This window comes from Cnephaeus nilssonii (assembly GCF_951640355.1).
Source record: "Cnephaeus nilssonii genome assembly, chromosome: 6".
NCBI classification, from domain to species: domain Eukaryota; kingdom Metazoa; phylum Chordata; class Mammalia; order Chiroptera; family Vespertilionidae; genus Cnephaeus; species Cnephaeus nilssonii.
In genome coordinates this window covers 38,194,736-38,218,237 of record NC_137077.1, presented here as the reverse complement: position 1 = coordinate 38,218,237, position 23,502 = coordinate 38,194,736, and the positions used below count along the sequence as shown (strand labels likewise).

Below are 23,502 nucleotides of genomic sequence, written 5' to 3'. Positions count from 1 at the left end.
TAGGTGATCTGGAGTGAGCGCGACCACCAGGTGTCCCACTCGCCAGGTGTCCCTGCCGGCCGCCGGCCCCGCCCCCGCTCGCGGGCCCAGTGCGCCTGCCTGGCGGGAGCCGCGCCCCCTCCCCCTGGGAGGTTGGGCTCCAGGGCTCCCTCGGCCTGGCTCCCCTCCGGCCTCCCACCGGCGCTGGGGGCGGGGCCGGGCGGCGGGGCGGGGCCGGGGCGGCGGGGCGGGGCGGGGCTCGCACCCATGCCCCCGGCTCGTGGGCAGCTGCTGCTTCACCCGCAGATCGCGCAGCAGGCGAGCGGCTCGGTCCCGTCCTTCGGTCCCATGGCAGCCCCCGGCTCCCCCGCGGAATGCGGCTACATCCGGACGGTCCTGGGCCAGCAGATCCTGGGGCAGCTGGACAGCTCCAGCCTGGCTCTGCCCTCCGAGGCCAAGCTGAAGCTGGCGGGGGGCAGCGGCCGCGGCGGCCAGGCGGCCAAGAGCCTGCGGATCCAGGAGCAGGTGCAGCAGACCCTGGCCCGGAAGGGCCGCAGCTTCGTGGGCAACGGTGAGTGGAGCCCGCCACCCCCCCCCCCCCCCTGCATCGCTCCGACCCTCCTCCTTCTGAACCCCCTCCACCCTCACCCCGTTGCTTCGACTCCCTGCCTCCTGAGGGTGCGGGACCCGGTATCCTGCCCACCTGTTGCTCCCGGTCCCTTTGTACGAGGCGGCGCGCCTCACGACTCAGACCGGCTCACTTGGGGAAAAGCAGTCTTTTCTAAAATAACCTCCCACTCGGCGTTGTCCTATATGGATCAACGTGTATTAAATGCACAAATATATCTCTGTGAAAGAATTCAGTCTAAGGTTTTTACTCCTTCCTTAACCGGCTCCCCTCGCCGTCCTCCTCCTGCCCTCCTCCCTCCCCGCCCCCAGGGGTCTTAATGGGGAGGCTCCGGGAGTCTGTAAACACTCTGAAATGCTATGCTATGCAGCAAGTCCAGAGGATCATTTTTCTAGGGGAAAGCGCCCCCTCGGTTTTATTAGTTTTCTAAAAGAGTCTAAGGCCGCAATGAATATTGTGAAAAAGAAAACCTGAAAGTACTGGCGCTCCTACAAACTGTACAGTGGGAGGGCGGTGCCTCGCCCAGGTACTTCGGGGCGCCCCGCCCAGGGTACTGCGCCAGCGGTTGATCTGGGAAGTGAAAAAATTGGGAAGGAGGCTTTGGGCCAGGAACAGCCAGCACCCCGCGGGGGGGAGATGGGGGGAGGAAAGGGACTTTGGCCGGGCCAGCAGCAGCACCCACACCCACACCCCCTCAGCCTCTCAGAGGCGAAAGGGGTTTTTTAAAAAGTGAAACACTGTATCAGTAATTGATAGTCAGGGGAGATGGAAGGTGAAGAAGATGGCAAACTAGTTTTACAAATTAGAAAACATGAAATATTTTCTCCCCTGCTAAAATCAAGTGATCGAAGCGACACAGTCCCATTTTTATCAGTTGTTGTTGTTTTTTTTCATTGTAAAAGTATTAAAGGGTTATTATAGAAAAGAGAACAGGAAAGGAATGGAACAATTAATTAAGTTGGGATATCAGTTTGTTTCCTGCAATGTTGAACTGTTTCTCCAGTAAATAATTCGGCAATGGCAAATGGAGAACACATGAGGAAAAAGAAAAACGCTTGCAGGTCGGACTAGAAATTTAAAATAGCAGACCCTGGGAGGCCATATAGTTTTCAATTCGTGTAAAAGGATCCTAAAGGATCAGGCAGTCAATATTTACATATTTTAAAGGTAAACAGATGTTTGATGATTATAGTTAATGTAACTGAGTGCCTACTATGTGTCAAGAATTGGACTATATGGTTTATGTTCATTGTGTTATGTATGTCCCCCACCCCCCCAAAAAAGAAAATCTTGTTAGGTAAGCCCTTTAATCCCCATTGTACAAATGAAGGCACTAAGCAGTTAGGTAAGACTTAAGTTCCCACAGATAGTAAGTAGCAGAACTGATATTTAAGCTAACAAGCCCGAATTTTTAAACTACTCATCAGTTATATTGTTAAGCTTTTTGGTTATTAATACAGAGTAGGATCTCTATCAGACACTAAGTTCCCTCCCATTTTTCCTTAAATAAAATTGAGGTGGTTCTGAGAGAGTGGGCGATGTAGATAACACAGAATTGCCACAGTGCATGGAAAAAAACCTAATTTTATGTTTAGGAGGCTGACTAATGGCTTCAGGATAGCTGAGGTCAGTTGTTGACCAGTGGAGTCACTGCACCCCTGTAGTCTGTGCAGGTCCAGTGCTGCACTAGAACCGCTCTAGCTTCTGCTCGGAGACACAGGAATGCGCATTAGATCATCTTCCGTACCCTCTGAGAGTGGCTAGCCAGAAGTAACAGGACGTCAACTATTCAATAAATCTGAGGAATAAATGGAGAAGGAAAGGGAGCATTGCTGAGCATCTAGTATGTGCCTATCCCTATTTAAAAATACGTTTCCATTTTATTATATCCATAAAACAATTATGTAAGATAGACATGAGGAGTCATTTCACATATGTAGAATGTGTTGGTCTCTCCACATTTATTGGACGCTTAGTCTCAAACCCACACATGATCTGTCTCTCCTCTCTACAACGTGATGAATTCATGTTGTTTCGTGAATTCAAGAACTATCAAATGAGTCTGTTCTTCATGAAGGGCACTGAATTAAACATAGGCTCTGCTTGCTTTAAAGCAAGGAGTTTAAGGTCTGAAGAAGGAAACCTACCTCTGAAAAAAAATGTATCAAATAAAACATGGTAAGTGACGCTAAAAAAGAGCAGCTAGTGCATTATGGAGTTTGGAAGGATGAATTAGACCACTGACTGAAGGGAATTTTGAGGAGCTGCTTGGAAGAATTGGGATTTTTAGGTCCCCCAAAATTCAGTGGGATTTGACACAGGTTGCTGGAGAGAACATTTTAGGCGGGAATAGCAGGAATGTGTCATAGTTCACATAGTTGATACGGTAGAGCAAAGTGCACTGTCATGTTACTCCTGCTCTAATGCTAAGGGCAACTGGCTGAGTGGCTCTTCAAACTAAGGAACAAAGTGTTTGAAATATTTTGTTTGCCATGGGAGCTTCCCAGCAAGCTGAAATGCACTCAGCAACCTACACAGAAGTGCAAGTCAGGCAGAGCGATAAGGCAGCAAACACCTACTGACTTGAAAGCCTCAGCTTTCCGAAACTCAAAATAAGTAATCCACTTGAGAGGAATTTAACATGAACGTGCCGTGAACGATTACCAGAGGTGGTTCAAGTATGTTGTTTAATCCACGTTCCTTGAAAAGGTCTGGGGGCTCTTGATGGGTGTGAGTATTGGATTTATTATTTCCCTATTACTGTCATGTCCCTGTGGTTGAAACAGACAAGCAATTGTTGAAACAGTGCTGGTCTGGAAAGAATCCTGTATCAACACAAGAAATTCTGGGAAGAAATGACCCTGGTGTTGACTGTTGTTAGTTCCACGGGCCCTGGAGAATTCTGAATTGTTGACATACCTGTAAGATTGAGGCAGCAGATAATCTGCTGAAAAACATGAGCTATGTGGGGCTGATCTGTTGATAAACACCCTGCAAGGATTGTTAACCCAGTCAGTTTCTCTCTGGTCCCTTAATATTGGTGGGTGGTTTTCGCTGTAAATCACTCTAACTTGTGTTGTTATTTAAAACGGTGCTGAAGGCTTTTAAAGTTAGCTGTAACTCATGGGGGTGGAGGCAGAGGGGCAGAGGTGTACAGCAGCATTGTGAAATGAGTCTATTGTAGGGAGTTTTTTAAATTCTTTTATAAAAGTCACAGAGAAGACATTTAAGGATTGCAAGTATTAGCAAAGGGGAAATTTTTAAATGTCCATGCCCTAGTTATTACACTTTGGAAATACTACCACTTTACTATTACATTGTCCCCCCTGGGTGCCAATGTAGGAAGAAAGTCATGTTTTAAAGTGCTGTCTGTAATACTTATAAAACACAGTGAACAACAGTATCTTAATAAAATTTGCAACTTCTTTCAAATTTTACCATAAAAACTTGAGGCATGCCATTTACTTAGATGGTTTCCCTAACCAATATCTTTTGCATATCTGGCATCAGGGGGAATTCTGGAGAAAGGACTGAAAACTGGCTAAGGCAGCAAAAAGGCAATGGATAGGTGTTACTGGGGGGGAGGGGGAGTTAGACACTGTTCAAATCCTGTACGAATTCTTTTATTGCCAAAAAGGAATTCCAGGAATGAAGCAATTCAGGAAGGGAAATAACTAGTCATTCTGAAGGTAGGAGAGATTAGGAGAGGGGAGAAAGAAAAAAAAAGAGTTCAGCGATGGGGTGGTAAGGTCATGGCCATGCTGCTCTGAATGAAAAGTGTTGGTAGTGCCACCTGATTTAATGTACCTCCATGTCTGCCTAATATCACCCATGGGTGACCTTTTGTCCAGTGTCTAACAAATTGCTTGCAGAGAATTTTTTTAAAGTCTTTTTTTTTTTAATTCTTCTGATTATAATTAGTCGAAGAAGATAGAATGCTAAGACAATGCTGATTACAAAAAATGAGCTCTTCACCCCTAGAAATGGTGAGAACACATCTTTTGTGGGTAAGGCAGGGTCTGGTAGAGAGGTTTCAGAATCAATGGAACAGTGTGTGATTATAAAAGTTCCTTGCCTATGTGTCACAGATAAGATACAGGAAATTACCTTAAAGAGAAGAAGACTGTTCACTCTGGCGTTTTAAAAGGCTCCATTAATGTTATCTATGCCCTGTGCTACTGGTTCCAATCATAGGAACACAGGGTAGCTCACTTGAATTAGATATTCTAGGTATGTGTTGTTCACATTAGCTCATTCTCCTGAAGTGTTGTTTTGGATATCAGCTGTAAATGGTTTTCCCATATAATAAATTAAGGCTACACATATTTATATTATTTTTCTCTCCAAATAGTTAACATTGATTTTACACTCAAATTGAATTTCTGGTCTGGTCAACAAAAATTATTGGCAACTTAGCAGTGATAATAATGAAATATAATAACAAAAATGTTGCTAAGACCTCTGGTATTTAAAAATCAGACTTGATTAATGTGACTAATAATAATATAATTTGGTTCTATCTCAGATAACATTCAGGAATTTTAAGTTATACAGATCTGAGATTAATGTTTTCCAGCTATTTTGCATGTACACAAATATGTGAAGACAGAAGCACCATACTTCTCCTGGGGAAGTAAACAGTCAAAGACAGTGCAAGTGGGATAGACAAAATTAGGAAAAAACTTAATCTTTGTATTAGAATGAGCCATCTCACTCCCCTGCCTTATTAGGGTAAGAACAGTAATAGAATTTCAGGACCTCTTCCAATGGAAATATTAAGAAATCTATTATATATCTCTGTGTAATGCAGTTAATGATGATTGGATGATTGGATATTGGACATAAAAACAGTTGTTATGTTCTTAAATTCTTAAAGATGAGCTAGGGAACCCAATATATAGCCTTAGAGAAAAATGCATATTTACAAAAAAAAAAAAAGAAAACACAATCGCCACTACCATTAAAATAATTCACATATTTATATTCTTGGAATAATCAGCTTTAGGCTTTAACAACATTAATTGGCCAAAGCATGATAACCAGATTTCAGCCATTCCTTTATTTTCAGAAGTAAATATTGCTCATTAGAAGTTTAGTAAATTACTCCCACTAAATCTTAAATCTCAGTAATACATCCATGGGATGGGGTTGAGAAGGATCACATCAGAATCATTGTATCTTGATTACCTTTTTTTCTTTGAAGGAAACAAACAGGAACTTTTCTTGAGAGATAATAGGAAGTTATTGTAGACGACCAAAATATTACAGATAAGTAAACAAGCCACACAGAGAAGAGCATGAAAGTAAATATATATAGTCCAGATGTCTAACTAACCTTGCCAAAATGAGCATAGTCAGCTTTCCTAGTCACTCAGGAAGAAAGTCTGCCTACATTTGGGAGAAATTTTTCTTGCATATATGTTTCCAGAATGACAGAGAAACAGTAGAAAATATTTGAGTATCTTACATGTACTCCAAGGCAAAAACACACAAGCAACCACTTTCCTCACATTTTGGTTCCCTGGTGGCAAGCCACAGGATAGATGTTAGCCTAAAGCATTAAGTGTAAACTAAATTGTGTGACTAGCAAATTTTGAATGGACAGGAAATATGACTCATCAACAATTAACTTGTCAAGTGCTAATGCAGGACTGTACTAGACATGGAAGTAAAGGACATGAGTCTTCATGTTGAGGAGGTAAAAAATTACTGGAAAGATAAGGTAACCTCTTCCTGTTTTAGTCTGGCCTCACTCCAATCCATTCTGCCTATAGCTACTAGAGTAAATTTTCTAAAGTCTCATCGAGTCATCTTCTGATTTATTATCCTTCTGATTCATTTTCTTGCTGTTATCTGCAGGAGTAAAATCCTCATTCAACATGGCATTCCAAAGTCTTCATGATCTAATGCCTGCAACTCCTCAACTGTCATCCTATCACCACTACTCCCACGGCCCACCAAACAAACATGTGCATTTATCTTAAATGGTGTTCTTACTCCTACCCCTACCCCACTCCTCCCTCCCTTTTCTGGGCCTGGTTAACTCTTGCAAGCCCCTCAAAACGTGGTTCCGTCATGTCCTCCACGGGCAGCCTTCCCTCACCCCTCCTCCACCTCACAGTATAGAAGGAGATTTTTAACTACAAGTTAAAGATTTGGTCATTATGAGTCACAGAAGATGTTTCAGCAGGGGAGAAACATGGGAAATGCAAGGGTTTTCTGTAACCACACTTGGCAGATTTAGTGGATTTAAAGGAGAAGGGATAGAAATTATGAAAATCAGTTGGAAGGGTAAAGGTTAGCCCTGGCAATTGAGAAGCTATAGAAATATGATGACTTAAGACCCATTACAAAACCTGTAGTGAGTTATATAAAGAAAAAAATTTTTTTCATTTGTGAGTTCCAAAAATTCATCTTTTTGACGGTTGCATCATTGTGAGAGTATAATGTGATACTTGTCATTGCCGTTCTAAAGTAATCATTATGGGGATATCTCAGCAAGTGAATTGGTAGGAACGCCAAAGGAGACAAATTACAGGAATTAAGAGATTTAGACATTTGCAGGCTGTAGCAATTTAGTACTTCGCCAGTGCTAAGTTACCAGTTTATAATGACAAATTCTATAATCACATATTCTGGCTACTCAAACAAAATACATTTATAGCCACCAGCACGATAAAGGGCCTTTTTAATATGTATTTTTTTGTAGTTATCTATAGCAGTAATTTGAAATTGGCCCCAAAATGCCGTAAACTGATACACCAGAGGATAACCTCCAACTGCATAGGGGACTCCTGAAAAGTAAGGACTTTGAGTGGCTGGTTGGTATATCCATTGACAAGTCACAGAGTGGCACCTGGAGCATGTGGCCCATTCTCCCAGAGAGCTGGTCTGTCCCTGGCATAGTCAACTTTGCTGGGAGGCAGCTATGCTCACCACTATGCCACCAATGCCAACGCCTGGTATACTCACCTTAGTAAGAAATCATAGGCAGTACTATCCAGGTGTACCCCCGCTACACTGAATTGTTTCTTAGGGTTGATTATGTGAGCGGTGTTAACTCTAATAAGAATGACACAATAATCATGCCAGACTGCACACATTTTGTTAATTTCTCAATAACGTGAAACATTATTAGACTTTGATGTGCTTTAAAACATCTTTTCACCATTGTTTTTGAAACCAACAACTTCTACTTGTTTTCCAGCCCGAGCAAGTGCCTACCTGAGTTATATGCAATGTGTGAAATTGTTGCATATCTGGTCATTTTTCTTATCAAGCAAGAAAAGTAGATAAAGGAAGTTAGTTTGCTTTTTTAATGTAAGTCTGGGGAAAAGAATCCTGTGGTATATGCCCTCACAGACAAACGAAAATGTGTCACCAACTCGGAGAGTCCTGATAATATGGTTCTTGATGGGTCCTAACGTATTTCATTATTCTCTTTTAAGTTACTGGTAAATAACTTTAAGGAACCACAGAAATATGAATTGCTATACAGATTTCTTCTAGTAAGTTTCAAGATGCCACGCCTTACCTGTAATGGCATGCCCCCAATTTTCCTCTAATGGAAGAAGGGAAATATTTGTAAGGTAGGCAGAGAAAGAGCGCTGTTGTTACCCAGAGGTTCCTGTAGAAAGACCAAGTGCCAGAGGTGATAGCGTTCAGACTTCCAAGTTCTCTTTCCATTGTGAATCCACACTGTGAAGGCAACTGCTTGTGAGCACAATTAAATGTAGTATTTATTTATTTCTTATTTTTTTAAATACATTTTTATTGATTTCAGAGAGGAAGAAAGTGGGAGAGAGAGACAGAAACATCAATGATGAAAGAGAATCATTAATCAGCTGCCTCCTGCAGGCACCACACTGGGGATCGAGCCCACAACCCGGGCATGTCCCCTGACCAGGAATCAAACCTTGACCTTCTGGTTGATAGGTCAATGCTCAACCACTGAGCCATGCCAGCCAGGCTAAGTGTAGCATTTAAATTAATGCCAGCAGTGAATGCTGACTGATTTCTATGAATACATGTTTTCCCCCAAATCAATACACGGCCTTTATTGCATCTTTAAAAATCAAGATAAGTCTGAAGAATCACCTGACATCTTGTTGTTTCTATAGTTGGACAACGTAGATCTCATTTATCAGCCTGCTGGCCTGTTCCTTTTTCAGAAACATAGATACCATCCAAATATTTCTGATATCCTTTTTTTTTTTTTAAATGTTGTGGCTTGTTGAATCAAATCAGCTGAATTTTATACAAGTTTAGTGTCAGCTCCTTAAAAAATAAATCCATCTTTCTGGGCTTGAGATGCTGAACAAGCAATGCCTGACCTCATCCGAACCCTGCAGATGTATTTTTCACCCAAGAAATTGTGGGTTTCAACAAGAGAACCATTCTCTGAATAACAATGTTGGTGGGGAATTGAGCGTACACAGACCTCATCTTGTAACGGAAGCCTGGTGTAACACTCTTATTCACGTTCTGTACAGGACAGCAGATAGTGCAAATGGTAGCCATCATTTGTCAACCCAGAACCTATTTTTCCCCCCAAGGGAACTGAGTTCTACATTTATGTGACTGAAGTCCCTCCACGGGGTGCCTTTGGGTTCCTTCACAATACCTGTGCGTCCCTTCCTAGTGATGTTGACATTTTCTGGAATGTCAACAGTCTGATTGCTGAGAATGGTCTTCATCTTCTCAATAGATGTGGCAAAAGATGTGGCATAACTTACCGATACCTGTTTTCCTAAGAATTTCTTGTCCGCCCCATCTCTGTACCTTCTCCTTTTAGAGCTCAGTGTGAATCAAGCAAATTAGTTTTTAACCAGGCTCAGAGGGTGCTAGACGCTTGAAAGAAAAGATGCTGTGCTGACTATGAATGCTATTCTCTTCTCTAATAGAAGGTTATCTAAAGGGTTTGTTTCCTTGTTTGTTTAGCAATTCCCTGTCATCTACTTACCTTAAGGGAAGCTGTAGTTGATTTTTTAAATCTTCCCAGATATAAGTAATGGTATCAAAATAGAGGCTTCTCAATGTGGTTTCATAAATGTATTTGATTTAACCAATTAGGTAATAAAACTGCTCACAAAACCCACAAAGAAAAAAATGATTATGGAAATCAACTTATTTTTTAACCCTAAAATAATCCATTATTTTGGATAATGCATAGGTGACCAGAAATCAAGATATTTTCCCACCAGCTGTTTGGGTATAGTATATCCCTCAGATTAACATTCAGACTAGGAAAGACAGAGAATTACATTGTCCTGTAAGATCTACTACACCTCTGCCATCTTCTGAGCAATTTGGAATCCTTCCATCAAAACCAGCCCCCACTTAGCCTACTCCTCCAGCCCCAGCCCTCTCCCGCCCCACCCCTAATATTGCTTTGGCCAGAATTGCTTCCTATTTGAGGAGGGTGGAGTTTAAAGTTGTTCTGTAACTGCTTCCTTTATTTCCCTTAAAGTGGGTTCCATAAAATGTCCATGGTGTTCTTAGAAGAAAAGGTTTGGATAATATTGCCTGAGTTAATATTAATTTGAAATATCCCCTATAAATCATTACCTCCTTTTTGGAAACACCAAAAATACATAATGCATGGTGCAAGTGAAATGAATGACAAAAAAACCCCACTATAATGTTGTTCTGATCCTCAGTGGCCGGGTTAATCAAAAATAGCCTATTTGACTGTGTGTGGTGGACACACAATGCAATATACAAATCATGTATCATAGAGATATACAATTGAAACCTATATGATCCCATTAACCAGTGTCACCCAATAAATTTAATGAGAAAAAAGAAAAAAATAACCAGAAAATAATCAAATTCATTATCACTGGTTTAGTTACCAGAATAAAAGCTCTGAGGTACAACACAATATAAAGCTTGCATACTAGCTTATTTCTCCTTCTAGGACAAATTAGTTGAAGAAAAAGTGTGAAAAATAAATTTTTGTGATCCAAATTCTGTTTTAAAAACCATGCCTCATTTTTACATGTTGCTTTATATTTTCAAAGCATTTGAATGAATGCTTTCTCAGGTAAACCTCTTTCTCAGCAACTCTGTTAGTAGCTGGAATTGAGGGAAACTGAGGCAGCTCAGTGATTTGACCAGACACACAGAAAGCAGTAGAGTGGAGGCTCCAGACCAAGTCCACAGATTTCTTTGGTTGAGGGAAGATACCTACCTCCTTTTGTGAAGTAAATGAATCCTTTGAAATATAGCCACACGCTCATTTTCCATGTTAGAAAATGTGGGTTTTCATGTTGGATATATTTAAAGCAGGGTGTGCCTTTATGTATAGTATGTTTTTGTTTGCTCTCGTTTCTATTTTTGGAGACTAATTCCTGGCTGAATTATTTTATCTGTCCCATAGTCATTATTATGGTATATAATATTTTATCCTCTGATTGAACAGAAAATAATGACTTGCCTTAAAGAGATTAGTTTCCATCCTGATTAATATTTATCTTTTAAGAAAAAATTCCACCTTGTTCAAAATTTCTTTAAAATCTTAGAACACAGCTGCGAATTCACCTTTAATCCGCTATACTGATCTCAAACGCATGACTACCTAGGCAAATTAATCTGCATTATTTGTCGTTTGAGATTGGCCTTTTAACCAGAGAAACCATCCTTTGTGCCAGCCTGCAGCTTGAATATCAGGAATCACAACTTCTCTGGAAAAGGAAGAGAGTTTGTGGTTTAAAGATCCAATCTTATTTTATTCCTGTTACCAACCCCGTTGTAGATACGTTGGGAACCAGTAAACTGGTTTCAGTTCATTCATCTGAAAACTCAAGGAGAAGCTTCCTTATAAGGACTTGTGTCCGCAAGTAAAGAACTAAGATTTACAGAGTATTTTGAGTTGCTCAGGCAAAAGTTCTAGAGCAGGAGTGGGGAACGTCTGGCCCGAGGGCCTTATAAGATCTGCCCTACCAAGGCATTAGGGGGTAGTTAATTAAATGTTTGACCAAATATAGCAGGGTAATTTTTAAGTTGATAATTTTGTATGACCTCTGAATTATGTTATAAATACCCAAATGGCCCTTGGCAGAAAAAAGGTTCCCCACCTCTGATCTAGAGGAAGGAGAATGATCGTTTTTGGTTTTTATATCAAAAACGAGGATGATAATCCCTTCAAGGCTTTCATATTTCACAATTCTAGAAAAGCCGACATGCACTTAAACAACAGAGATCAGTGAAAAGGAGGAACCCAGAGTTCAAACCTGATATTAAATCTCTTTGCAATTTAAAGCAGGTGATTTGTTTCCCTATTTATCAAGGGAAATGATAATAGCTGGCTCTGCATCACAGAATATTGAAAAGAAATACATAAAATAATTTGAGCTCCTGAAAGAAACGTAATATTGAAATGTAAGGAGTTCATATAAATTGCTTTTAAACGCCTTACACCCCCCAACAACAATGTGAGTTAAACTTCTTACTTCAACAGGCCGGCTTGTAAAGCTCAATGATTAGCTATTTTGACAGGCTATACTGTTTCCCTGGGTCCTGCTCAAAGATTCTTACACATTTTAAAAATCTTTGCAGGAATCTTAGCTTGAAGATGCAAATAGCCCTCTAACCCCCCAGTAACTGTTTATGAATTCCTACTTGTTCCTGGACACTGCAGGGACCCCAGGCTAGAGGGACCCATTGAAGAAATGTTGAATTCCTAAATCCCTTTCATCATCTGCCATTTTAGCATAGAGTAACAGGAATTAATTGTTCTGGCAGCCATCCATATATGCCATTAGGATTTTCCCATTCTGACTTGTCCCTGCCTTTCATATCTTTAGTTTTCATACAGTGTAAAATTCTGAACATGGATAACCCTAAACTACTCTTTTATTAAAGTAATAAATTTAGTTTCTTATATATCAACTGACCAATCATTTTCTTCCTCGCCATAACCTCTGTAGAAAAGGCTTCTGTGTTATTGGAGAGGGCACAGTTTAAGCACGCCCCCGCTCCCGCTCCCCCCACCCCCTCACCACACCCCACTGCTGAGGACTCCCTGGTTCCCAGGTCCTTCAGAATTAGAGCCAGCATATTCCCTGCACCTGCTCAGTTAGCCTCCTTTCACACACCAGCAGGACCCTTGCAGCCCTGCCTCCCTGAAAGTCTGGGATGGATTTGGGGTGGGGGTGGAGGACAGAAGGAACGGTGAGGGGGGGGGGGGGCAGAGTTAGTAACTCGGGGCAGCCTGAGCAGGAGCCAGAGGTAGGCATTGAGAGCTCCGTCCTAAGGCCACTCACAACCTTTGCTCTGGGGTCTTAGAAAAGATTCCTTTCCCCCATTCACTGTCCCAGTTTCAGGCATTTTCTGTCATCGAGGTTAAAAGTTAAGGGGCTACTTGACCTTTTACTATCCCTTGTGGAGAAATCCGCTCCCTAGAAATCAGGCCTGGCTTACCTCCACTTCTCTGGTCTTTAGAGTGACATTTACAAACCTGCACTGCCTCCCCCAGGACCCCTTGAGGCCTAAAACTTGTTTACCAGCCAGATTGTTTAGCTCCAGGAAATAAGACACATGTACACGCACGTTTTGGGATGGATTCATTCTTCTTGGTGCTCTCATACCACAACAATCTCCATTCCCTCCTCCCTCAAAATAACTTGTGAATCTACCTTTGAAATGCTGACTTTATAACAATGTATTGGAAAAGTATGTTGGTGTGTTCCAATTGTATTAGAAAGAAAAATCTGGGCTAAAATTAGGGAATCAGAAATTTTCTAGGTTTTAGAGATCTTTGATTATTTTGACCAGCCTGTGTGTGTGTGTGTGTGTGTGTGTGTGTGTGTGTGTGTGTGTGTGAGAGAGAGAGAGAGAGAGAGAGAGAGAGAGAGAGAGAGAGAGAGAGAGAGTGATAAAGCAGCGGGAGATTATAAAGAAACAGATAACAAGATGGGAGAAGGATCAAGTTGTAGAAGAGGGTGACAACACTGTCTCCCACCACCCGCTCCTCAGGGGAGTGCTTTCAGAGACACACACATCAGCTGAGAGTCCCTGTAGGCCCCCAGGACTGAGCAGGAAAGGCTGTGCTCACAGCAGAGTGGCCTGGCTGTTAGATCACCAAACGAAGAATGAACCAACCCAGCTCATTCCAAAAATGTACTCATTTGTAGGGCAGAGGCTGATTTCCTCTCCTGCCTCACTCTCACATGGCCAAATACCTCTCCCCCAACCCCCCAGGCTTGGTCTTTTGGTTCATAGGTCAATGCTCAACCACTGAGCCATGCTAGCTGGGCTCAGGCTTGGTCTTTTGAAGCGGGTCCTTGTTTTCTTTGACCACACTGAGCCACCTTGTTGTTTAAACAAGCTATCTTATCTAGTATTGTTGAGTCACCCTTATATTTATTGCCTACACCTACTGCCTTCTCAGGTAGCTTCTGGGGTCCTGCCCTGGGAATAGAGTTCTCTGACTTAAGAAGCTGAACTTTTTTTTTATTTTTTCAAGTATATTTTTATTGATTTCAGAGAGGAAGGGAGAGGGAAAGAGAGAAACATCAATGATGAGAATCATTGATTAGCTGCCTCCTGCACACCCGCTACTGGGGATGAAGTACACAACCCGGGCATGTGCCCAGACTGGGAATGGAACTGTGACCTCCTGGTTCATAGATCCAGGCTCAACCACAGAGCCACACCAGCCAGGCCCAGAAGCTGAATTTTTGTAATATAGACCAGTGGTCGGCACACTGCGGCTCGCGAGCCACATGCGGCTCTTTGGCCCCTTGAGTGTGGCTCTTCCACAAAATACCACGTGCGGGTGCGCACTTACAGTGCGATTGAAACTTCGTGGCCCATGCACAGAAGTCGGTTTTCGGCTCTCAAAAGAAATTTCAATCGTTGTACTGTTGATATTCGGCTCTGTTGACTAATGAGTTTGCCGACCACTGGTATAGACCCACCTAAGCCAATAAATGATTCCCAGATTTCTCAGTATTGTAACAAACAGACACTTCTTTTATAGTTGTGAAAATTTCTTCTCCCCTTTCTTTGCTTTTCTTTAAAATATTTAATTATATACTTTACTTTTAATTCAGCTTTTATTTTGAAAAGCTTGTAGATAATGCTGTGATAACCTTTCATCATTTGCTACATCCAAGGATAATGTTAAACCAGCACGGAAAAACACTAATATAAATCTAATACTTGTTTTGGGCCTTAATACTTACACTTAAAATATGCTCCTGTTATACAGTGTTTAACTATTTTATCTTAATGTACGTGCTTGATTGCAGGGAATCTTCACCGAGCTAGCAGTGTTCCTGAGTATGTCTACAACCTGCACTTGGTGGAAAATGACTTTGCTGGCGGGCATTCCCCTGCTCCTAAAACCTACGACAGGCTCAAGGTAGGATGCCAAAGAATGTGACACTAGTTGTCAGAGACATTGTTCATCTCCCATAGATTAGTTTTTAATGTTGCCCTTTCCGACACACTGCTATTTCCTAAATGAATTATGAGCAGATTGATTTCTGCGTGGACACTGTAGAACACTGGAAATTTAAACGGCATCAAATCCCGGTGCAAAAGGACTCGTCAAACCCGGTTAACCAAGTCTGGTTTAAAAGCAGATTTTACCCAGAAAGGGCCCAACTTCTCCAGGTGATTCAGAGACAGGGACACCTTGTGTAAGAGCCCCCGGAAGAGTCGGTCTTCCACAGAGATGGACACTGGCTTAAGCCTCATGTCATCTTTCTCTCTCTCTCTCTCTCTCTCCCTCGTGCAGTCCGGCGTACCCACTGCGTACGAAGGTCGCTGGGGGAGAGGCACGGCGCAGTACAGCTCACAGAAGTCCGTGGAAGACAGGTCCCTGAGGCAGCCTCTGCGGAGGCTGGAGATCTCCCCAGACAGCAGCCCCGAGAGGCTGCGTTACTCGCACAGCGAGTACCAGTACAGCCAGCGGAGCCAGGCCGGGCACACGCTGCGGCACCGCGACAGCCTGCGCTCCACCCTCCTGCCGCCGCCCCGGTACGCCCGCTCCGAAATCCTGGGCTTCACCGCGGGGCCCGTGAGCAGGCAGCGCTACTACGACACGTACCACCACCGGCAGGTCCAGTACGGCTCGGTGAACGACTCTGTGTTCGACGGCGCCCCTCCCAACCCCGTGGTGCGGGCGTACCCCAGGCCGGGGACCAGCCACAGCATGAGCAACCTCCTGGAGAAAGAGAACTACCTGACGGCCCTGGGTCCGGTCCGGCCGCTGCTGCCCCTGCAGCCCGCCACGCAGAGCCGGGCCGCCCGGGCCTCCTGGCACCAGAGCTCCTTCCACAGCGCGCGCACCCTGAGGGACGCCGCGCCCAGCGTCGCCGTGGATTCGGGCGGGAGGAGGACGCACATGACCATGACCGCGGGCCAGGTGGCTGCAGGCGGTGGGGCCGTGCTGGCGGAGAGAGCCGTTTTCGCCGACGCCCAGCTCAGGTGAGGCCCCTTCTCAGGCTGCGGTTCCCACCGCCCTCAGGCTGAGCTGGCGCCTCCGAGGCCGCAGAGAAAGGTGTCCAGAGATCAGTGATTCCCGGAACGATTTTGCAGGCAGCTGCCAATTGACAGATTAGCCTCTTCACCTCAGGGACAGAGGCCAGGCTGCCTGCTCACAAGGCAGCTTTGGAGGGAAATGTGATAATGAGTCCATCTGTTACAGTTCCAAATTAGATGCTGGCGGAAGGGTTATGGCTACCTCTCAGCCCATTGAGCGCTAACTCCAGTAGACCAGGAAATGGATAATTGCATGCATGTTCTTGAAATAAAGGAAGGGAAAAGGCTGTTCCAGGTGCTGAGTGAACCTCAAATGCTATTTTGATAACTACTACCACAGAAAGACTGATTGCTAAGCAAGGCAGCTAATTTTTAGATGTCTCCTTCCTTTAGTACCCAATACGTTTTTGTTCTAAAGAATGTTTTTAATTTAAAAAATTATTGATTGATTGATTGATTTTAGCGAGAGAGAAAGAGGGAAACATTGATTTGCTGTTCCACTTATTGATGCATTCATTGATTGATTCTTGTATGTGCCCTGACCAGGGAAAGAACCCACAACCTTGGCATTCGGTGCTCTAACCAACTGAGCTACCCAGCAAGGGATACTTTTTTAGTCAGTGATTTGGAGGGTATTTTTTTGGCAATACCAAATAATTTTAAAAATTGAATTTTCAAAGTTATTCCTCTGCCTGTCTTACTTTGGCTTGACTAACCTTACTTTGGAACTAAATCCTATTCAAGTTTAATGCTGGGGCACAATTTTTATAAACTGAGGAGAAAGTTACAAAGAGAAAGCTTTAAGAAATGGATGGATGATTAAGTTACTAGGTCCTGAAATAATGATGTATCATTATGGTAAAACATTAAATATATGATTTTTGTTTGAGTTCTAATGTTGCTTAGTGGAAGTTGTCACCTTTAATTATCACTTTAAGTGACATTGTACAGTAAAATCGTTGACTATGCAGGTACTGCTGATAGAAGATGATAGGGCTAGTCTAAACTTAAAGCAGGAAATAGTTTTTATAAAGCAAAATTCTGCACGAGACTTCAAACATTTCTTGTAGAAAGCAGATCTTTGTCAATATAGATACTTAAAGAGAAGAAAAATGCATGAGATAATTATGGAAAGAAAAAGCTGATTAAGACTTTCAAATGGCTAATTCAAAATGTATTGAATGCCTACTATCCTATATAATAAAGATGTAATATGCAAATGGTCGTTACGCTGTGAAGCATAACGACCGACCACGTAATGACCGGATCACAATCAGCAGGAAGGTGGGGCAGCGAGCTACAAGCAGGCAGCAGTGGAGAGCTACAGGAGGGGGCAGGGCAGCAAGCTATGGGGGGAACAGGGTGGGGTGGAGGGAGCTACAGGAGCGTGGGACAGCGGGCGGAGAGCTACAGGAGGGTGGCAGCGAGCTACTGACTACAAGCAGGCGGGGGAGAGCTACAGGAGGGGGCAGGGTAGCAAGCTATGAGGAGGGCAGGGGGAGCTACAGGAGGGCGGAACAGCGGGCGGAGAGTTACTGGAGGGTGGCAGCGAGCTACTGTCAAGCTACTGGTGCATGGATTCATGCGCAGGGCTACTAGCATTCCAAGATTTGTGCTAGGCACAATTTTAATGAAATGATTTTACCAATAACAGAGCTATCATGCCATATCCTCCAGCACCTGGCATTCTCTTCCTTCACCCCTGTGCCCCATGCTCCTTAAGGCACCCTGTCACTTCCCAGTCTCTCATCAACCCACTGCAATATGGTGTTGCTCCTGCCCTTTGACTGCCTTATTGCTACACGAGAAGTACACACATATCAGTCCTTTACAGTCCTCAGCTTCTGGGCAGCATCTGACCACTGCCTGGGAAATTCTCTCTTCCCCAGGTTTTCAGGCACCAGCCTCTCCTGGTTTTTCATTGCAGACATTTCTTCTTAGTTTTCTAAGAAAAGACTTTTCTGCATGCCCAAAGAAGTCATCTTTGGTAATCTTTCTCTTCCAAGTTTTGATGCTCTTCCAGAGAGGCCCTGAGTACTACACTTATATCCTGTGATTCCCAAAGTTTTATTTTTACCTCTGTTCTCTATCCTGAACTCTAGATTTGTATATGCAGGGTGTGGCAAAAGTAGGCTTTCAGTTGCGAGTACACGAAACACAGAGTTTATTCTCATATTCTTATTTATTAACTAGAGGCCCGGTGCACAAAATTCGTGCCCGGGTACGGTCCCTAGGCCTGGCCTTCGATCAGGGCCATCTTCTCCGGCTGCCCACAGCCAGCCCTGCCCCCCCGCCGTCACTCACCCCCAGTTCCTCATTCACCATCAGGCAATCGGAGCCTGCTGGCAGAGAGGGGGAACAGAGAGGTCGGCCGTTCCTGCCCACTCGCTGGCCCCACCCTCACCGCAGGTCACCCTCTGTGTGTGGGGTAACCGGCGGGGCGGAGGCTTTGGCCTGGCACCACCGCATCCCCCGCCACCCACCCCTGGTTCCCCATTTGCCATCGGGTGATGGGAGCCTGACGGCTGGGGAAAGGGACCCAGAGGTAGTCAGTGCGCCTCATAGTGACTAGTCCAGCATTCTTTCTGGTCGTTCCACCGTTAGGGTCAATTTGCATATTACCCTTTTATTATATAGGATTATTGTATTATTTTCCATACAAACAACTGTAAGCTTACTTTTGCCCCACCCTGTATTTCCAGTAACCTCCTGGACATCCCCAAGTCAGTATATCCCAAACTAAATTTATCGGCTTTTCCCAACCTTCTACTCCTAACCATCTCCTCATACTACTAGTAAATCTTGCTGTTTACAAACCTACAAGTCATTCTTATCTTCTCCCTCCACAATCACTTATTACCAACTAGAAGCCTGGTGCACGAAACTCATAAATGGGGAGGGTCCCCTCAGCCCAGCCTGCATCCTCTCCAATCCAGGACATCCCTCTCACAATCCTGAACTGCTGGCTCCTAATCGCTCACCTGCCTACCTGCCTGGTCGCCCCTAACTGCTCCCCCAATGCTGGCCTGATCACCCCTCACTGCCTCTGCGTGCTGGCCTGATCACCCCCAACTGCCTCCTCCCTGCCAGCCTGGTCGCTCCTAACTGCCCCCTCCACTAGCCTGGTCACCCCTTACTGCCCCCCCTGCCGGCCTGGTTGTCCCCAACTGCACCCTCCCCCCACCAGCCTGGTCACCCCTAGCTGCCCCCCTGCTAGCCTGGTCGCTCCTAACTGCCCCCTCCACTAGCCTGGTCACCCCTTACTGCCCCCCCTGCTGGCCTGGTCACCCCCAACTGCCCCCCTCTGCCAGCCTGGTCGCCCCTAACTGCCCCCCCCCTGCTGGCCTGGTCGCCCCCAACTGCCCACCCCCTGCTGGCCTGGTTGCCCCCAACTGCCCCCCCCTGCCGGCCTGGTTGCCCCTCACGCCCCTACCCCCTCTCCCCCGCCGGCCTGGTCACCCCACGCAGCCTGCTATTCAGTCGTTTGGTCGTCCCTCACTAACCCCCCCTGCCGTCCTGGTCGCCCCCTGCAGCCTGCTTGTTCAGTTGTTTGGTTGTCCCTCACTAACCCCCCTACCAGTCTGGTTGTAGGCAGCCATCTTGTGAGGGCATGATAGTCAATTTGCATATTACCTCTTTATTATATAGGATCATATTTTTATCTCCTTAATGGGCCTTAAATGTTTACTCTTCTTTCCATCTCCGTGGCATAGGTCTGTCTGTCTCTGATCCTGCTCACTCAGAACCATTCTCTAGGACTGTTAAATTAAGCTTCCCAAATCTGATTATTTCTCTCTCTAGTTCATAACCTTTCCATAATCCCACCAAGTTTTCCTGCCTTTCAGCATGGCACATAAGGCCCATGTTTTCCCCTGCTTATCACTCCAGTCTCATCTTTCTAATCTTCATCCTTTGTAACTACCCTCCCCACACCACCCCCACATAATACTCAAACCACTGGGAACCTCTTTTATTTCCCTTAATGGAAGATATTCATGCATATATTTCCTTTCTTCCTCCATCTATCTACCTTATCTACCTAGCTACTTACCTACCTGTCATCCCTTTTCCCCCAGTAGCTCTGATTTTGCCTGGCTTAGCTCAGATACACCTTTCCCTGACCACTCCCCTCTCAGTCTAGTCTAGGTGCACTGTGTGGCTGTCTCTACCAGAATAATATATTATGGTTATCTATTTACTTACCTGCCCTCCCTCTAGACTTTGAGCTTCTTGTGAGTGTGTCTTATCTTTATATTCTCAGCACCCTAAAACAGAGGTAGATCCATAATAGTCACTATGTAAATGTATGGTAAGAGAATGAAGGAATTAAAGAAGGGAGAAATGAAATATAAACTCTTTCCATCTAGGTTCTTTTGTTACCCAAATTCTGGAAGAAGTATTAACCACAGTATTTCAGGTCATTGTTTTAACAAATAGGGTACATTTTATTAGAATAATTATATTTCAAAGAAGAGAAGGAACACTTGGGATTAAGAAATATAAAATAAAGGAAAAGATATCTATTGACTAGAGGCTCAGTGCACGAAATTCTGGCATGGGTATAGTCCCTAGGCCTGGCCTGCGATCAGGGCCATCTTCCCCAGCTGCCCACAGCTGGCCCCACCCCTTGCCGCCACCCATGCCTGGTTCACCATTGGGCGATCAGAGCCTGCCGGCTTGGGGAAGAGACCGAGAGGTCGGCTGTTCCCACCCGCTTGCCAACCCCACCCCCGCCTCAGGTCACCCTCTGTGTGTGGGCTGACTGGTGGGGCAAGGGCCTTGGCCTGGCACCACCCATGTCCTCTGCCACCCACCCCAGGTTCCCTGTTCACCATCAGGTGATGGGAGCCTGCCGGCCGGGGTAAGAGACCAAGAGATGGTCAGTGCACCTCATAGTGACTGGTCGAGCGGTCGTTCTGGTCATTCTGCCATTAGGGTCAATTTGCATATTACCCTTTTATTATATAGGATGATTCCTAAAGTTGCCATCCTAGAGATCAGAAACCATAGAAATAAACTCTCTTTGAAAATGTTGCTCTCTACAGAAAAGCAGAGATATTGCCTATAATGAGGCAAATGGGTGATCAAGGTGCTGTGCATGCCTGACTCTCTTCTCTGCTTTGGTGTGCCCCTGGCTCATGTCAGTCAGTGTCTCAGGCTGTCCCTTGCGAATCCTGCCACTGGGGATGCTCTCCTTTGTGTTGCCTCGCATTTCAAACCTACCCAGCCCCTATTAATTAATCTTTATTGTTGAAAGTATTGCAGATGTCCCCCTTTCTCCCCCATTGACCCCCTCCACCCCGCACCCATCTTCGGAGGTGTAGCCCTATCCTAGTACCTAGGAACCAGCGTGCAGCAGGGCTGTGCTGTTAGCCGGAAGGGACACTGGTTGCTGAGGGATTGCACACTTTAAAAAGTATTGTTTGTTATTATTGATAAATAGTTCATATTCTGACCAGGGATATTTTACACTGCCTCCTCTTAGATTTTTCATTTATATTTACATCATTTTAACATATTCACTAATATATTGAAAAGACTCAGTTCTAGAAAGTATGTTCAGGGGATAGTGCGTCCAGGAACAACTGCTCTTCCTGATCCCCTCTTCCATTCCCAACCCCATTCCCAAGTCCCAATTCTGCAGGTTTTAGGAAGTGCTTGAATGAGAGTGAGGAAGGATGGAGGGAGGGAGGGAGGGAGGGAGGGAGGGAGGGAGGGAGGGAGGGAGGGAGGGAGGGAGGGAGGGAGGGAGGAGAAAGAAGGGGATGGAAGGGAGGAATGCTGTAGGAGAATAGAGGAGGAAAGGAATCGCTCTAGCTGGGAATAGGTACATAAGAAAGATTTCACAGAAGTGAGGCTATTTGGGTTGAATCTTGAAGAATAGCTAAGAATTAGGTAGAAGGGTGGGCTTTCTAGAGAAATCAGAGAGTGGCTTGTGAAGAGGCATGCATTGTTAAGAAAAGGATTAAAAGTCACATGTGATTGGAGGATGGGATGGTTGATCAGAGGAGGGGGAAGAGGGGATTGAGGATGGTAGGATTTGGAGCCAGACTGGGGTCAAAACATAAGCTATATTTTAGAGTTGGGTATCACAGACAGCAACAAAACAGAAAATTGATGCCCTGACAGCTGTAGCAAACCTTCTATTGAGGAAGTTTCATTTAGTTTGGGAACTATTTTTGACGATAAAGTAAAACGGCACTAGATTGGCTAGGAGTGCATGCAGAGCCTCTTTGTGAATCATGTTCAGGAAAATAAACGATTCAAATAATGGAATTATTTTTGGAAATTCAAACTCTCCTGAGTCATTTATGACTTATGAAGTGGGTTAATGATTGAATCTTGGGGGAAAAAAAGCTGTATTAAGCAGAAGGCTATTCCAATGCTATGAGTGATCTTTCATCAATTAAAACACCTGCAGTGGTAGATGCTAAAGACTTAAAATTGTCATTAAAATGAGACTAGTAGAGTTTTGGTGTCTCTATAAAGGCATTGACGTCTATGCATGTAAAATATTTCCATCTCTTTTTAAAAAAATACACACACACTCTCAAATTCTGGTTTTAATGGTAATAGCCTGCTTTTTTTTTAACCAATTAAATTAACTCCTCAGGCACAAAATTTTAAAATATGAGATCATTATATAATTCTCAGTATAGTTGCCAGAACTGTTTTCTGCCTAATTTTTAATACTCTTACACCCATGAGGTAACACTTCTGTGTTTGAACATGTGTTTCAGAAGCAGTAGGTATTAGTTATTAGTCATGAGGCTCATTTATCCCCTCACCTATGCCACATCCACGCATACACAAATACAACAGTCACAACACAACACATACTCACATCTGAACACATGTGCATATATTGTGCATTAGTCTGATGTTGGAGAGAATTTACTTACTGAGCTTGCTAGAAGGTACTGGAAAACACCCTCCCACAGAGTTTACAACCTGGAATGAAGCAGGCATAACCCTCTTTGAAGCCAAAGCAGGGTCCTAGGTTACCTTTAAGACATGTCTTTAGCTACAATTCTAAGATTAACAGTTAGTGTCCTGAGTGGTTTCATGGGTCAGTGCTTAAGGAAGTGCATTGATAATAGACTGTCTAACCAGGTGTCCCTCCAGGCAGAAATAAAAGGGGAGAAAACAGTGTCGTTCTATGAGGCATTTGGGAGTTATTGTTTACTTATCTTTTTTTTACAAGTAGCATTTTAATTGTCCTCTGTAAATTATCCTCTCAGTGTCAAACTGCCTTAGATTTTATCACCACTATAAATACCTACAATTAGTAAAGAACAAAAGTATGCTACTAGCTAGACATAATCTCAGTGTCATACAATAGCAAAGGAAATGAAAACATAATGTGTATAAAATTTTTTAGGAAAGTGCAAATTTATAATTGC

The 23,502-nt window shown here is 44.1% G+C and overlaps 1 protein-coding gene and 1 pseudogene across 2 annotated transcripts in view; one reads left to right on the top strand and one right to left on the bottom strand.

Annotated features, from left to right (window-relative positions):
* The first annotated feature begins 254 nt into the window (after positions 1 to 254).
* The window catches only part of PKP2 (plakophilin 2), an 82,347-nt gene continuing 59,099 nt past the window's right edge, over positions 255 to 23,502 (top strand). The window contains exons 1-3 of the mRNA XM_079773416.1: positions 255 to 550; positions 14,863 to 14,975; positions 15,354 to 16,045. Coding sequence (XP_079629542.1) covers positions 328 to 550; positions 14,863 to 14,975; positions 15,354 to 16,045 — 1,028 coding nt within the window. The 5' untranslated portion in view covers positions 255 to 327. The remainder of the gene's footprint in view (positions 551 to 14,862; positions 14,976 to 15,353; positions 16,046 to 23,502) is intronic.
* Positions 568 to 13,372, bottom strand: LOC307100822 (large ribosomal subunit protein uL6-like; annotated as a pseudogene). The gene has a single exon. The product of its transcript is annotated as a large ribosomal subunit protein uL6-like (transcript).